Here is a 17203-nt window from a genome sequence, read left to right as displayed (position 1 = left end):
TCCAGTCTCTATGTCAGTGTTTCCCAACTAGGGTGCCGCCAGCTGTTGCAAAACTACAACTCCCAGCATGCCCGGACAGCCGTTGGCTGTCCGGGCATGCTGGGAGTTGTAGTTTTGCAACAGCTGGAGGCACACTGGTTGGGAAAAACGGCTCTGTGTTGGGAAAAAGAATAGACATTTGACTCTACAGAGCCACAAATGTTAATGTTTAGTTAAAGGAGATTATCAATAATTACAAGACACTCTATCAAACAGTAGAAAGCCCATGAACGTACCCTGCCGCCGCCAGTGTCAAAGGTTCCTTCTTGTGATAAGCACTCCGATATAGGTAGGTCGCCACTTTTATTTTTGCTGATCCTTAATAACAGTTGTTAAGAATGACATGGGAGGGTAAGAAGAGTCGAAAAGCCAGTCTTGCGGGTTAAAGGCACTTCCTTGAGTTTATTGACTCATCGCGACGAATGATTGTCAGAGAGGAAAACACTACATGACGTGATTTATTTATGTGGTGAATATTTAAATAAACGGTGGTTACATAAAGAAATAGATAGTAAATACCATTAAAACCTCTATAGGTACTAAAAAGAAGGACTGACCTCAGCTAAAGGGGTATTCCAGGAAACAATGTATTTTTATATATCAACTGGCTCCAGAAAGTTAAACAGATTTGTAAATGACTTCTATTTAAAAAAAACTTAATCCTTCTAATAATTATCAGCTGCTGAAGTTGAGTTGTTCTTTTCTGTCTGGCAACAGTGCTCTCTGCTGACATCTCTGCTTGTCTCGGGAACTGCACAGAGTAGAATAGGTTTGCTATGGGGATTTGCTGCTACTCTGGACAGTTCCCGAGACAGGTGTCATCAGAGCACTTAGACAGAAAAGAACAACTCAACTTCAGCAGCTCATAAGTACTGAACGGATTAAGATTTTTTAATAGAAGTCATTTACAAATCTGTTTAACTTTCGGGAGCCAGTTGATAGTTTTTTTCCTGGATAACCTTTAAAGGGGTACTCCGGAGGGGGGGAAAAAAAAGTTTTCCAATGAATTGGTGTCAGAAACTTAAACAGATTTGTAAATAGCTTCTATTTAAAATTCGCCGGCCTTCCAGTACTTATCAGCTGCTGTATGCTCCACAGGAAGTTGTGTAGTTCTCTCCAGTCTGACCATAGCGCTCTCTGCTGCCACCTCTGTCCAGAGTAGGAGCAAATCCCCATAGCGAACCTCCCCCGCTATAGACAGTTCCTGACATGGACAGAGGTGGCAGCAGAGAGCACTGTGGTCAGACTGAGAAGAACTGCGGTTTATCTGCCTCACCTGCACTGACTGGGACCATCAGAGGCATAACTTGTAGTCTCTGGGCCCCATTGCAAGTCCAATTACAATACTGGTATCTTATGGGGCACATGTGGCTTCGGGCGCCCTTAGGCACCAGGACCCCAATGCGACTGCTACCTCTGTACCTCCTATAGTTAAAGGGGTACTCCGTTGGAAAACTTTTTTTTTTATTTTTTTTTTTAAATCAACTGGTTCCAGAAAGTTAAAAATATTTGGAAATTACTTTTATTAAAAAATCTTAATCCTTCCAGTACTCATTAGCTGAAACACAGTGCTCTCTGCTGACATCCCGAGCACTATGCTCTCTGCTGACATCTCTGTCCATTTTAGGAACTGACCAGAGCAGCCTATGTTTGCTATGGGGATTTTCTCCTACTCTGGACAGTTCTTAAAATGGACAGAGATGTCAGCAGAGAACACTGTGGTCATGATGTCAGCAGAGAGCTAAGTGTTCCAAAAAGAAATGAATTTCTTCTGTAGAATTCAGAAGCCGATAAGTACTGAAAGGATTAAAACTTTTTAATAGAAGTAATTTACAAATCTGTTTAACTTTCTGGCACCAGTTAAAATGAAAAGTTTTCCACTGCAGTACCCCTTTAAGCCTATGGGGGGAGATTTATCAAAACCTGCCCAGAGGAAAAGTTGCCCAGTTGCCCATAGCAACCAATCAGATCGCTTCTTTCATTTTTAACAAGGCCTCTGCAAAATGAAAGAAGCGATCTGATTGGTTGCTATGGGCAACTGGGCAACTTTTCCTTTGCACAGGTTTTGATAAATCTCCCCCATGGTGATTACATAGAACAATACTATGGTGTATTTACACAGTTTTGGCATGTTTTATTTTATCTTATTCTGGCCTTTTTTTGACCAGAAATAAAAAAGGCGACAAAATCATGCTCTAATTGGTTGCTTTGGGCAACTGGGCAACTTCTCCTCTGGACAGGTTTCGATAAATCTTCTATGTTTTTTTAACACTTTAAGCACTTTGTCATTTGATTCAAGAATAAACAACTATGTGGTCATTTGGATTGAATTCTAAAGTGTACCAAATCCATCTGTTCTGTTGCTCACTCATTCTGACATCCACTGCTCAGGAAGAAGCGTGTCAAAGGCAAGCACTGAGCCTGCCCTCACTCACCATGTATTCACTTCCTTCCTGAGTCTGCTGTGCTGTGCTGGGTCTCTTCATCCAATCACTGCAGACTGCTCTGTGACAACCTCCTCTCTGTTTTCATGCTGCCGTACGATAGACAGGACAGGAGTGAGCACAGAGATGTGCGCCTTCACTTCCAGGACTTTGTCCATGCCTGTTCTTCAGCTGGGACAAAGATGATATGGCAGCCAGGCAGGATTATGTTCTGGATGGTATGAGGACCCCTAGTGGTCTGATTTATAAGCTATCATTTTTATAAAAAGGAGATAACATTTTTTAATGAAGTACATTAGAAAGGTTATTGTTTTGCAAAGATGTACAACCTATATGTTGTTTTTTATTCTGACAGCGCCCATTTAAAATGAATGTAATTGAGTTATGTAACACTGGCTCCTGAGCCATGAATTCAGAGTTGTCTTACAAGGACAACCCCTGTCCATACAGGGACCTGTTTTACATGTTAGAACAGGGTGCACTCTGGTGGACCTGGTCCATATACATAATATATAGCCATTTCTGTGAATGTCTACCATGTGATGTTCTATTTCCGTTCTAGCCAGATGCTGCCTTGTCATTAATAACAGCTGGTCACTGGGGGGTTAAAAAAACCATTTATGTAACACCAAACCCACATAGCAGTTTTTCCTTTGGCGTTTTTCACTCACCTTTGGCGTTTTTTCTGCTGTTTACAACTCAGTGGCAGTTTTCCCAAAATCGCAGCACGTTGAGACCCCCCCCCCCCCCCCCCGTTTCTTTAATAGAAATCCTCGAGTCTCACATGACTTGTCATAAAAACGTAGGGAAAAAATACCAAAGAACAAAAACAACAGGACTACAATCTACTCTTTTTGGGGGAAAAACACTACAAAAAAACTGCATCTTGGGAGTGCAAAATATCAGATTGTTTCTTTCATTTTTAACAAGGCCTCTGCAAAAGGAAAGAAGACATCTGATTGGTTGCTATGGGCAACTGGGCAACTTTTCCTCTGGACAGGTTTTGATAAATCTCCCCCATAGTGTCGCTTTGAACAACCTATTTGAAGTGATGGTTAATATTTGATCGCTGAAGCTGAGGAGAAAGGTAGTATATGCCTGGTGCCATTCATTTATGTGTTTACTTATTTCAGGGCCGCTTCTGCGTATAGGCAAAATAGGCAGCCGGCTAGAGCGCCCTCTTGATGGGGGTGCCGCTTTGCCTGCTGAAAGAAAGTAACCAGCCAGCATCTGAACCACGATCACGTGAGGAAAGGGTTTGTTACAGTGTGTCACCTCAGTAGTAAGAAGATTACATGAGTGAGGAGGGGTTTGTTACAGTGTGTCACCTCAGTAGTAAGGTGATTACATGAGTGAGTAGGTTTGTTACAATGTGTCACTCCAGTAGTAAGGTGATTACATGAGTAGGAGGGTTATTACAGTGTGTCACCCAGTAGTAAGGAGATTATATGAGGAGGAGGTTTGTTACAGTGTGTCACCCCAGTAGTAAGGGGATTACATGAGTAGGAGGGTTATTACAGTGTGTCACCCAGTAGTAAGGAGATTACATGAGGAGGAGGTTTGTTACAATGTGTCACTCCAGTAGTAAGGTGATTACATGAGTAGGAGGGTTATTACAGTGTGTCACCCAGTAGTAAGGAGATTACATGAGGAGTGGGTTTGTTACAGTGTGTCACCTCAGTAGTAAGAAGATTACATGAGTAGGAGGGTTATTACAGTGTGTCACCCAGTAGTTAGGAGATTACATTAGGAGGAGGTTTGTTACAGTGTGTCACCCCAGTAGTAAGGAGATTACATGAGGAGGAGGTTTGTTACAGTGTGTCACCCTAGTAGTAAGGAGATTACATGAGGAGAGGGTTTGTTACTGTGTGTCACCCCAGTTGTAAGGTGGTTACATGAGGAGGGGGTTTGTTACAGTGTGTCACCCCAGTAGTAAGTTAATAACCTGAGGATGGTTTTTTTTACAGTCTGTCACCCCAGTAGTAAGGAGATTACATGAGAAGGATTGTTACAGTGTGTCACCCCAGTAGTAAGGAGATTACATGAGGAGGAGGTTTGTTACAGTGTGTCACCCCAGTAGTAAGGAGATTACATGAGTAGGAGGTTTGTTACAGTGTGTCACCCCAGTAGTAAGGAGATTACATGAGGAGGAGGTTTGTTACAGTGTGTCACCCCAGTAGTAAAGAGATTACATGAGGAGGGGTTTATTACAGTGTGTCGCCCCAGTAGTATGGAGATTACATGAGGAGGAGGTTTGTTACAGTGTGTCGCCCCAGTAGTAAGGTGATTACATGAGGAGTGGCTTTGTTACAGTGTGTCACCCCAGTAGCAAGGTGATTACATGAGGAGTGGCTTTGTTACAATGTGTCGCCTCAGTAGTAAGGAGATTACATGAGGAGGAGGTTTGTTACAGTGTGTCGCCCCAGTAGTAAGGTGATTACATGAGGAGAAGGTTTTTTACAGTGTATCACCCCAGTAGTAAGAAGACTATATGGGGAGGAGGTTTGTTACAGATTGTCACCCCAGTAGTGAGATTACATGAGGAGAATGTTTGTTACAGTGTGTCACCCCAGTAGTAAGGAGATTACATGAGGAGAATGTTTGTTACAGTGTGTCACCCCAGTAGAAAGGTGATTACATGAGGAGTTGGTTTGTTACAGTGTGTCACCCCAGTAGTAAGGAGATTACATGAGGAGGAGGTTTGTTACAGTGTGTCACCCCAGTAGTAAGGATATTACATCAGGAGGAGGTTTGTTACAGTGTGTCACCCCAGTGATAAGGAGATTACATGAGGAGGAGATTGGTTAGTGTGTCACCCCAGTAGTAAGGAGATTACATGAGGAGGAGGTTTGTTACAGTGTGTCACCCCAGTAGTAAGGTGGGGCGTGTCAAAGGGTGGAGCCAATGGACGGGGTGAATGGGCCAGCCCTTCCCTTAACAGGGTGCCATTAAGACCTTTGCCTCTAGGAATTAATCCAAGAAAATCTGATGTCCAAAATGGTTAAAAAAGTCGTGCATGACACCAGCGTACAGAAGGGGTGAAATGATAACACAAAACCGATATCAAAGCTTATCTAAAATTAAGATGGTGATAAGAAACTCAGCTCACACTGGATTTATCCACTCTCTATGTCAGTGTTTCCCAACTAGGGTGCCGCCAGCTGTTGCAAAACTACATCTCCCAGCATGCCCGGACAGCCAACGGCTGTCCGGGCATGCTGGGAGTTGTAGTTTTGCAACAGCTGGAGGCACACCGATTGGGAAACACGGCTCTGTGTTATAAAGAATAGACATTTGACTCTACAATGTAGAGGGAGATTATTAATAATTACAAGACGCTCTATCAAACGTACCCTGCCACCGCCGCCACTACAACTTCCAGCATGCCCGGACAGTCCCTATAAATCCTTTTCTTCCGAAGTCTTCACTAACACAGAACCGTGTGCATTATTTTACATTCGGAAACACCGAACTGCAGTTTCCATTGTTTTTAACATTTATCTAGTAAAGCGAAATTCTTTTGCATATCTCAGAAACTTTAATATTAAAGGGGTTATCCAGGAATAGAAAAACAGAGCTAATTTCTTTCAAAAACAGCTCCCCGTCTGTCCCCAGGTTGTGTGTGGTATCACAACTTGGCTCCATTCACTTCAATGGAACTGAGCTGCAGAACCACACCCAACCTGGAGACAGACGGGGAGCAGTTTTTGAAAAAAAAAAAAAAAAGCTGTTTTTCTATTCCTGGATAACCCCTTTAACCTTATTGCTCACTTTTGTGTCACATGCAGACGGTAATGGACATGCTTAGGAAGGATACATGTTTGTCTTGGGGCTAAATGGCTATGCTATGAGATTACCATAACTCTGTGGCTATCTTTTTGCAAACTGGCTATTTCCTGATGGAGTTCCCTCCCTCGCACTACATATCCCATGATTCCTTGTTTGTAAGTGTGAGTTCACTTTTCTCCCTCCCACACATCAGCCACCCCACCCATTAAAACGCACCTCTGATCTCTTCCATGCAATAGACCAGTGTTTTCTAACAGGGTGCCTTCCAGCTTTTGCAAAAATACAATTACTTGCAGAAGGATTTCCCTCCCAACCAGCGACCAATCCACTAATTGAAGCAGACAGGCTCCCTCTGATCACCTGACTAGGGATGTCATATCTCGGGTCGCACTACAACCTGGGAAAACCTGAGACGACAATCATTTTGCATGCTGTTAAAAATAAACAGGTACAGACATTATATAAAAAACTACACTAACTTTACAGCCCCTGTAGCATAGTCAAATAAAAAAAAATCCTGGAATACCTATACTTCTATTAAAAAATCTTAATCCTTCCAATAATTATCAGCTGCTGAAGTTGAGTTGTTCTTTTCTGTCTGGAAACATTGCTCTCTGCTGACACCTCTGTCTGTCAGGGGAACTGCACAGAGTAGAAGAGGTTTGCTATTGGGATTTGCTTCTACTCTGGACAGTTCCCGAGACACGTGTCTTCAGAGAGCACTTAGGCAGAAAAGAACAACTCAACTTCAGCAGCTCATAAGTACTGAAAGGATTAAGATTTTTTTAATAGAAGTAATTTACAAATCTGTTTAACATTCTGGAGCCAGTTGATATATATAAAAAAGTTTTTTCCTGGATAACCTTTAAAAGGGTACTCCGGAGGGGAAAAAAGAAAAGTTTTCCAATGAACTTGTGTCAGAAACTATATTATATATATATATATATATATATATATATATATATATATATATATATATATATATATATATTGTGTCAATGAACTTGTGTCAGAAACTATATTATATATATATATATATATATATATATATATATCTCAAAGTTTTTTTCCTGGATAACCCCTTTAAGTACATGTATTTTCAGCCACAGGCATTGGATTAAATCATCCACACAGTGAGCTAAGAACATTCCATAGACAAACATTTGTAGTTCTGGATTGTTACTGTGGGTTATATTCTATTTGAAGATCACCAATCATCTACAGACATAGATCTATAAGAGACATTTGTGCGATGTGCGGCCAACAAGCAATGATTTTTAAAGGGGTACTCTGTTTGAAACATCTCATCCAATATCCAAAGGATAGGGTATAAGAGGTTAGATCTCTGGACCAGCAGCAGCGGCGTCCGGAACACAGAAGCATGCAGCTTCCGCGTTCGTGACGTCAAGCCACGCCCCCTCACTTCATATCTATGGGAGGTGGCGTGGTGGCTGGTACAAAGCCGTCACGCCTTCTGCCATAGACGTGATTGAAGGGGCATGGCGGCCCGCATCGCCAGTCATCGGATACAGAGCAAAATTTGCTCCGTGCACCAAATGACAGGAGTGCCGTGTTGGAGATCACGGGGTCCCCTGCGGCAGGACTTTCGCGATCTAACATCTTATCCCCGATCCTTTGGATAGGGGATAATATGTTTCCAGTGGAGTATCCCTTTAAGCCGGGCGAGGAACAAGTGTTTGGTTGTTTGTTGGGAGATCCCTGGGCCAAATGCCGTTCTGAATAGGGAAACCAAATAAAAATGTACAGAGTTCAGGGGGCAATAATAATTTCTCTCCATTTAATGAAAAAGACTTTGACATTTATCATTGTCTTTAGACTGTTTTTTGTGTCTAGAAAAGGTGCAAAAAAGGCGCAAGCAGGGTTTATTTTCACCTTTTTTGCGCCTTTGGTTTACACATTTCTGCTGATTTTGAGTTGCAATCCACTGATTTTGGCAATACACATGATATGGACGGGTTTTATGAACTGCGCCTTTTTGTGAAAAGGCGCAAAAAAGGCGCAAAGCCACTGAAAAGTCTCTCAAACTACACCAGACTTAACTTAGCTTTTTTGTGTATGTGAAAAGAGAAATTTTAGAAAATATGACCTGCACAAAGTTTATGAAAAACCCTGCGACCATTTAATAAATTTTGCGCTCCAACACATTACCAGCACACAAAAAGAAAGTGTAGAAAAATGCTTCACTTACACCTACAATGATAAATGCTTCACTTACACCTACAATGATAAATGCTTCACTTACACCTACAATGATAAATGCTTCACTTACACCTACAATGATAAATGCTTCACTTACACCTACAATGATAAATGCTTCACTTACACCTACAATGATAAATGCTTCACTTACACCTACAATGATAAATGCCGGCCATTGTATCTGCTTTAAATTATTTGTGTACAATGATTTTTGCATGGAGAAGTAGAAGAAATTCATTGATGGAATTGTGCATGACCTCTGGGACTCGTTCACACTGTGGACATTCACCCAGTGGAATATAGATGCAGAGCTCTACTTGCTGCAGAGTCCCATTGTTTTAAAGGAATTCTGAATTTCAGAAGTGGAATTTCCGCCAGCGGAATGGACATCCACCAAGAGAATGACCAAGTCCTTTTCTCTTTGCAGAATCCCGTAGAAGTCAATGGGATTTCCATACAAAATCAGTTGTGTGAGCATAATTGCGGCTGGAATTTTAGGGTAGAATTTATAAAAATTTTAAAAAACAGCCCACTAGCCCACAAAACACCCGTTCTCCACCCGACAGCCACTTTGTGGCGTTCTTCCCTACACATTGGTATTGTGCTTTTTTCTCTGTGTTCTTTACCAAATTATATTGCTGAAAAACATAAGTGGCCAGAGCAAAATAGACTAACCAAAGGAAAGAAAAAAAAAGCATACATGAAACAAGCTTATATAAATAAAACAATTAAAAAAGTTAAAAAAAACCTCAGATATCAGGTCTCAACCTCTAGGGGCATTTTGTTGTATAACCTCTTCCCTGCCATCTCTGTTGTTTCTCTTGGTCTTTGTCAGCACTCTCTTCTCTTGCTGGTACTGTCTGGCCTGGTATGAAAATAGTCCAAAAGGGGCAGTACTTTTTTCCTGGCCAAAACCAAAATTCCCCTCTGAATTTCCGCTGCAGAATTTCCACTGCAATCCACTTATTTTTGAAAATAGCGGCAGATTAAAGCTGAATTTCAGCAGTGAGGACTGACTCTTAAGCTTCTTGCTCCTATTAAAGGGGTACCCCGCCCCTAGACTTCTTATCCCCTATCCAAAAGATAGGGGATAAGATGTGTCATCGCGGGGGTCCTGCCGCTGGGGACCCCCGGTATCTCAGCTGCAGCATCCCTGTTATTACTGCACAGAGCAAACCCGCTCTATGCATAATGACGGGCGATACAGGGGCCGGAGCATCGTGACATCACGGCTCCGCCCCTCGTGATGTCATGTCCCGCCCCCTCAATACAAGTCTATGGGAGGGGGCGTGGTGGCCGTCACGCCCCCTCCCATAGACTTTCATTAAGGGGCGGGCCGTGACGTCATTACCCACAGAGCAAGTTTGCTCTGTGCAGGAATGACAGAGGGGTGCTGCAGCCGAGATCCCGGGGGTCCACAGCGGTGGGACACCCGCGATCACACATCTTATCCCCTATCCTTTGGATAGGGGATAAGAGGTCTAGGGGCGGAGTACCCCTTTAAACTTGGGGTTCTGCTATACCTAGTTCTGTCCAGTATCCAGATGTGCACACATCATGACACTGTGAACAGGCTGTGAACAAAGCAGGCTGGCAGCTCTGAGTGTTCTCCTTTGTGAACAAAGCAGACTGGCAGCTCGTAGTGTTTAGGACTCCAGCATGAGTCTGAAATGCTTGCTGCCAGGACTGGTAGGGAGACCCCTAGTGGTCATTTCTTCAAAGTGGAAAATTAAATAGAAAGAAGCATATTTTTTAATAACATGCAATTGTGAAGTTATTCTGCATACATTAATCTATAATATATCAAAAGTTTTTTTGATGAGAGGTACCCTTTAATAAATTCAGAGGGTCTGAGGTCTGCTAAATTTGAAAGGTCTGCTTTGGGGTCTGATAAAGCGGTCTAGAATAAAGGGATCAAGTCTAGGCTGACATTATTAGATGTTATGTCTGAGGTCTAAAAAATGTAGGGACTTTGTCTAAATATAAATATTTAGAGGGTCTGGTCTGTAGTCTTTAGGTGTGTGGTCTGTGGTCGGAATTTATTTAGGGGTCTTGTTCTAGGAGGATGCTTCAGGCCTGAATTAATATAGGATCTGGTCTGAGCCTGAATTTGTGTTAACCTAAGGGGTGGGTAGTGGCAAACTTTGCAATTCTTGGTCGACGTCAACATGGCAGTCGGGGCTGGACGGAGAAGAAAACAAATATAAATAACTACAGTGAGAAATGTCAGTTGTGAGACTTGATGTCATGATTCTAGGTATTCAGCCGGTGGCACATCTGATTTATACAGCTTCTCTTGTATGATCATCAGCATTGCCACAAACCAAGCACGCGCTGTGTGTGTGGGAACAAATGAAATGGCTTCCTCATTATTCATTTTTGACGTGACATAAAATCCTGTATACTTGTATTACGCACAATACAGGGTTTAGGGCGGATTTGCCTATCGTCAGACTGTTTTCTAATTATAGTCACATGCTGCTTGACTTCATTTTACTGACATTGAAATATTTACGCACAGATATTTCTTGAAACATAGAAGATTGTTGGCAGAAAAAGACAACATAGTCCATTTAGTCCACCCTGATATTATTTCCTTTTTTTTTTATTTTTTTTTATCTTAGATAAGAGATACTGTATTTTTCGCCGTATAAGATGCTCCGGCATATAAGACGCATCCAATTTTAAAGGAGGAAAATCTAGGAAAAAAAAGATTCTGAACCAAATACAATGTAAAGTATAGGACAGTGATCTTCAACCTGCGGACCTCCAGATGTTGCAAAACTACAACTCCCAGCATGCCGGGAGTTGTAGTTTTGCAACATCTGGAGGTCCGCAGGTTGAAGACCACTGGTATAGGAGGTAATACTCACGTGTCCCTGCTGCTCTGGACCCGTCACCGGTGCCCTGGATGTCGCCCTCCATCGCTATTGCCGCGTCCCCGGGGTGTCCCCGTCGTTCCGGACTACTGTCGCTACGCACGCTGCTCCTATTGGATGACGGGACGGCGTGCGCGACGACGTGATGACGACGAAGGAGAGCGCCGGCCATGCAGGGGATCCCGGCACGGAGCAGTCATTCGCCGATTGGACACAGAGGAGGCAGGTAAGGTCCCACCCGGTGTCCTGTAAGCTGATCGGGATGCCGCGGTTTCACCGTGGCGGTCCCGAACAGCCCGACTGAGCAGCCGGGTTAGTTTCACTTTCACTTTCGCCGGGTTAGTTTCACTGACGCGGCGGTCAGCTTTAATTGCTGAAGGGTTAATACAGGGCATCACCGCGATCGGTGATGTCCTGTATTAGCCGCGGGTCCCGGCCGTTGATGGCCGCAGGGACCGCCACTATATGACAGGCTTTTAATGTGTATTTGCCGTATAAGATGCACCAACTTTCACCCCCCCCCCCCACAGTTTTGGGGAAGAAATTGTGCGTCTTATACGGCTAACCACATAAGCTGGATGTTTGTTCCAAGACTCTTCTACTAATAAATAAAATGCATTTTTTTTTCATGTTGCTCCTCCTGAGTTCTGTGTAGTTCTTTCCAGTCTGACCACAGTGCTCTCTGCTGCTACCTCTGTCCATGTCAGGAACTGTCTGGATCATGAGCAAAGCCCCATAGCAAACCTCTGAGGGTACGTTCCCACACGGCGTATTTTGCTGTGTATTTGCTGCGTATTTGGTGCTGCGTATTTTCCTACCCATTGACTTCAACAGAGAAAATAAAATACGCAGCAGCAAATACGCAGCAAATACGCCGTGTGGGAATGTACCCTAAGACTGAAAAGAACTACACATTTTCCTCTGGAACATACAGCAGCTCATAAATACTGAAAGGATTAAGGGGGAGATTTATCAAAACCTGTGCAGAACTTTATTGAAGATATTGGTGCTTTATTAAAACTTATAAAAATTTGGCAGGCACAGACATAATAGGCAGGGGTATGGGGACACACTGTTTCGTGCAGCTCCTGGGCTTCCTATGGTATTGCATATTCTGATATGACTTGGATGGTGCACCCCCGTAATCGGAGCAGGTGCTGGATGTACAGTATTCGTGTGCATTGAATCTCACCTCCTAGTGGTGCAAGTGGCGGTTCTTCTTCCCTCTTCCCTTTTATACGGGTAATCCACCTGCAATATCCTTTCCAGGACTGTACACAGTATTCCAGATGTGGTCTTACTAGAGCTCTATACAGGGGAATCACAGTCTCCCTCTTTCTACTGGTTACACCTCTAGCTATACAGCCAACGTTGGATACGTTTTCCTGGCTGCTCTGTTGACTCATTTTGAATTTGTCAGGACTAACTCCCCCTAAATCCTTCTCTTAAAGGGACAGCCATCACCCCCCCCCCCCCCCCATCCCATAGACTTGCATTGTGGGGGCATGGCTGTGACGGCATGAGCAGGGGGCACGAGCCTCCACCCCCGCATCGCCAGTCATCCGGCATGGAGCGAAGTTAAGATCCCCAGCGGCAGGTAAGCCACGATCAGACATCTTATCCTTTGGATAGAGGTTAAGATGTCTAGGGGTGGAGTACCCCTTTAAGAAGTTTTTACCAACAATAATCTGCAGAGACTATGCCCAGACAGTGGATTCCTTCTCTCCAAGTGCATTACTTTACATATAGAAACACTGAACTGCAGTTTCCTATGCTTTTACCATTTTACCATATTACAGAAACCTCCAGAAACCCTAAAGCCCACTATTGTGTCATCAACACATAGGCAAACCTCACTGACTAAACCTTCTCCTGCATTACTTAATCTAAACATAATAAAAGAAAACAGGGCCAAGAACATCAGTTATGGTGAGCATTCACTTCCTCCCTGAGTCTGCTGTGCTGTGCTTAGCCTATTCATCCAATCACTGCAGGCTGCTATGTAACCCCTTCCTCTCTGTTTTCATGCTGCAGTGCGATAGGACAGGAGTGAGCACAGAGGAGCGCTAGTCCCGCCTTCACCTCCTTGGCTTTGCCCCAGCCTGTGCTTCAGCTGGGACAAAGATTATGCTGCAGCCGGACAGGATTATATTGGGGATGCTATGGGGGGGGGGGGGGACCCCTAGTTTTTTTTTCTTCTCTTTTTATAAGACATGATTTCTATAAAGAGGAGATAAACATATTTTTATTAAGTATATTAGAAAGGTTAATGTTTCGCCAAGATGGGCCCATTTAATGAGAACATCATTTTTAACCCATGGGTGCTCCAATTTATTGTTTAGTACAGTTAAACCTCCTTTAGTGAACACTAGAGATGAGCGAATTTACAGTAAATTCGATTCGTCACGAACTTCTCGGCTCGGCAGTTGATGACTTATCCTGCGTAAATTAGTTCAGCTTTCAGGTGCTCCGGTGGGCTGGAAAAGGTGGATACATTCCTAGGAGACTCCTTCCTAGGACTGTATCCACCTTTTCCAGCCCACCGGAGCACCTGAAAGCTGAACTCATTTATGCAGGATAAGTCACCAACTGCCAAGCCGAGACGTTCATGACGAATCGAATTTACTGTAAGTTCGCTCATCTCTAGTGAACACTTCCCAATAAGGGACACCTCCCTATAGTGGACAATTTTTAAGTCCCATAAGACTTAATGTATTGGCATGCTCTGAATAGGGGACCCTCCCAATAGCGGATGCGGACACACCCAATAGGGGACAAAACACTCCCAATAGGGGACAAAACACTGCCAATAGGGGACAAAACACTCCCAATAGGGGACAAAACACTCCCAATAGCGGATGCGGACACACCCAATAGGGGACAAAACACTGCCAATAGGGGACAAAAACACTCCCAATAGGGGACAAAAACACTCCCAATAGGGGACAAAACACTCCCAATAGGGGACAAAACACTCCCAATAGCGGATGCGGACACACCCAATAGGGGACAAAACACTCCCAATAGGGGACAAAACACTCCCAATAGTGGATGCGGACACACCCAATAGGGGACAAAACACTGCCAATAGGGGACAAAAACACTCCCAATAGGGGACAAAAACACTCCCAATAGGGGACAAAACACTCCCAATAGGGGACAAAACACTCCCAATAGCGGATGCGGACACACCCAATAGGGGACAAAACACTGCCAATAGGGGACAAAAACACTCCCAATAGGGGACAAAACACTCCCAATAGGGGACAAAACACTCCCAATAGGGGACAAAACACTCCCAATAGGGGACAACCAGGCTTATGTGCCAGCCCTGCCTTGTACACATGACCGCCGTCAGGGGGTACAGCCAATACTCCAGTAGGTAGTCAGGCTCCCAGGGGGCCCATGCACCCACCGCACCTCCCCCCCCTGCAGCAGCCCCAGCACAGTGGTCTCCTCCTTTTGTATGTCCACCGGCCACATCATTCACACCCCCCCCCCCCCCCCCCCCGATCCCCCCGTGTCACTTTATTCCCCTGTGCCAAATATTCCCCCCCCATTTATTACCCCCAGTACCACACAATTTCCCCTAAATCTCCCCGATGCTATTTCATTCCCCCTTTATTCCCCTTTATGCAAATTCATCACCCCCTCTTTACCACCCCGCCTCTTTGTACAGTCAAATGTTACCATAGAGCAGTGGACTTCAACCTGCGGACCTCCAGATGTTGCAAAACTACAACTCCCAGCATGCCCGGACAGCCGTTGGCTGTCCGGGCATGCTGGGTGTTGTAGTTTTGCAACATCTGGAGGTCCGCAGGTTGTAGACCACTGCCATAGAGTAATTCAAGAGGATTACTAATTCTCCGCTTTTTTTCGTGTAAATTTTTCGCGTAAATTCCGCCGTGGAATTCCATTCCGCTAGAAGAAAGAACAAGTTCATTCTTCTTGCGGAATACGCGAGCAGAAGTCCATTGAAGTCAATGGTAATTTTTCCGCTCGAAATCGTTTCCGCACGGAATTCGTGCGCAATTTGGGGGCAGAAATTCCGCACAAAAATAATCAAGTAAATAAAAAGGGAAATTCAAATTGGGGGTTGTGGCCCAACAAAAAATATAAAACAGTTTCCTCCTATAATCCGTGCGGAAAATCTGCGCAGAATTCCGCTTTAATTCTGGAACGATTTTCACGCAAATTTCATACAAAATCCGGCTGTTGCAAAACTACAACCCCCAGCATGCCCGGACACCTTTAATTCTGGCACGATTTTTGCGCAAATTTCCTACAAAATTCATGCGCGGAAAATCTACGCAGAATTCCGCTTTAATTCTGGCATGATTTTCACGCAAATTTTGTACAAATTCACATGCAGAAAATCTGCACAGAATTCCGCTTTAATTCTGGCACGATTTTCACGCAAATTTCATACAAAATTTGCGCAAATTTAATGCAAAAAGAAAAACAAAACTTTAATTTTGCGGCGGAATTTTTACGTGAGGATTCCTCTCCTATTCCTTAATGTAAACGCACCCTAAGGCAGCGCTTCCCAACCAGGGTGCCTCCGGCTGTTGCAAAACTACAACCCCCAGCATGCCCGGACAGCCTTTAATTCTGGCACGATTTTCGTGCAAATTTCGTACAAAATTCGCCAAATTTAATGCAAAAAAAAAAAACTTTAATTTTGCGGCGTGATTTTTACGTGAGGATTCCTCTCCTATTCCTCAATGTAAACGCACCCTAAGGCAGCGTTTCCCAACCAGGGTGCCTCCGGCTGTTGCAAAACTACAACTCCCAGCATGCCCGGACAGCCTTTAATTCTGGCACGATTTTCGTGCAAATTTCGTACAAAATTTGCGCAAATTTAATGCAAAAAAACCCCCAAACTTTAATTTTGCGGCGGGATTTTTACGTGAGGATTCCTCTCCTATTCCTCAATGTAAACGCACCCTAAGGCAGCGCTTCCCAACCAGGGTGCCTCCGGCTGTTGCAAAACTACAACCCCCAGCATGCCCGGACAGCCTTTAATTCTGGCACGATTTTCGTGCAAATTTCGTACAAAATTCGCGCAATTTTAATGCAAAATAAAAACAACTTTAATTTTGCGGCGGGATTTTTACGTGCGGATTCCTCTCCTATTCCTCAATGTAAACGCACCCTAAGGCAGCGCTTCCCAACCAGGGTGCCTCTGGCTGTTGCAAAACTACAACTCCCAGCATGCCCGGACAGCCTTTAATTCTGGCACGATTTTTGCGCAAATTTCGCGCAAATTTAATACAAAAAAAAACCTAAACTTTAATTTTGCGGCGGGATTTTTACGTGCGGATTCCTCTCCTATTCCTCAATGCAAACGCACCCTAAGGCAGCGTTTCCCAACCAGGGTGCCTCCGGCTGTTGCAAAACTACAACCCCCAGCATGCCCGGACAGCCTTTGGCTGTCCGGGCATGCTGGGAGTTGTAGTTTTGCAACAGCCAGAGGCACCCTGGTTGAGAAACACTGGCGTCGGGAGTACAATGTCCAAACTTCAGCGAGGAGGTTAGATACAAATAGATACAAATGTAATGGTCTGTTGTATTTTATTATAGTATTTTGTATTTTATAATAATATTTTGTATTTTGGAATAGTCTTGTAAAAGGGAAAAGCAGGTCGGGCAGGTAATAGAGAAATACTTTATATTAAGATAATTGCATCTTAAGCAACCTCCCTGGCATGAGAAAATATTAACATGTCTATATAATCAGTTTATCACTCCGTGTTCATGATCTATGCCCTAGCTTTCAGCCACTCCGCGACGTTCTTCAAGGGGTTGTCACGTGATCTCCTGCTATTAAAG

The 17203-nt window shown here is 43.9% G+C and overlaps 2 protein-coding genes across 5 annotated transcripts in view; one reads left to right on the top strand and one right to left on the bottom strand.

The window, feature by feature from the left end:
* The window catches only part of CARD14 (caspase recruitment domain family member 14), a 104400-nt gene extending 104107 nt beyond the window's left edge, over positions 1-293 (bottom strand). Inside the window, exon 1 of the mRNA XM_056549913.1 lies at positions 276-293. The gene's annotated coding sequence lies outside the window, so the exon portion shown is untranslated. The remainder of the gene's footprint in view (positions 1-275) is intronic.
* Positions 265-17203, top strand: part of LOC130297439 (lysosomal alpha-glucosidase-like) — an 83934-nt gene continuing 66995 nt past the window's right edge. The window contains exon 1 of one of the 4 annotated variants that reach the window (XM_056549918.1): positions 265-328. Coding sequence is in view for 2 of the 4 variants with exons in the window: in XM_056549915.1 (XP_056405890.1) it covers positions 3668-3739 (72 nt within the window). In the remaining 2 variants the exon portion in view is untranslated. Of the gene's footprint in view, positions 329-2603; positions 2702-3466; positions 3571-3636; positions 3740-17203 lie in introns of those variants that run through there. The other 3 variants (XM_056549914.1, XM_056549917.1, XM_056549915.1) reach the window with 3 other exon arrangements.

Source organism: Hyla sarda, chromosome 13, assembly GCF_029499605.1.
Source record: "Hyla sarda isolate aHylSar1 chromosome 13, aHylSar1.hap1, whole genome shotgun sequence".
Lineage (NCBI taxonomy): Eukaryota > Metazoa > Chordata > Amphibia > Anura > Hylidae > Hyla > Hyla sarda.
This window is presented reverse-complemented; position numbering and strand designations above follow the sequence as displayed.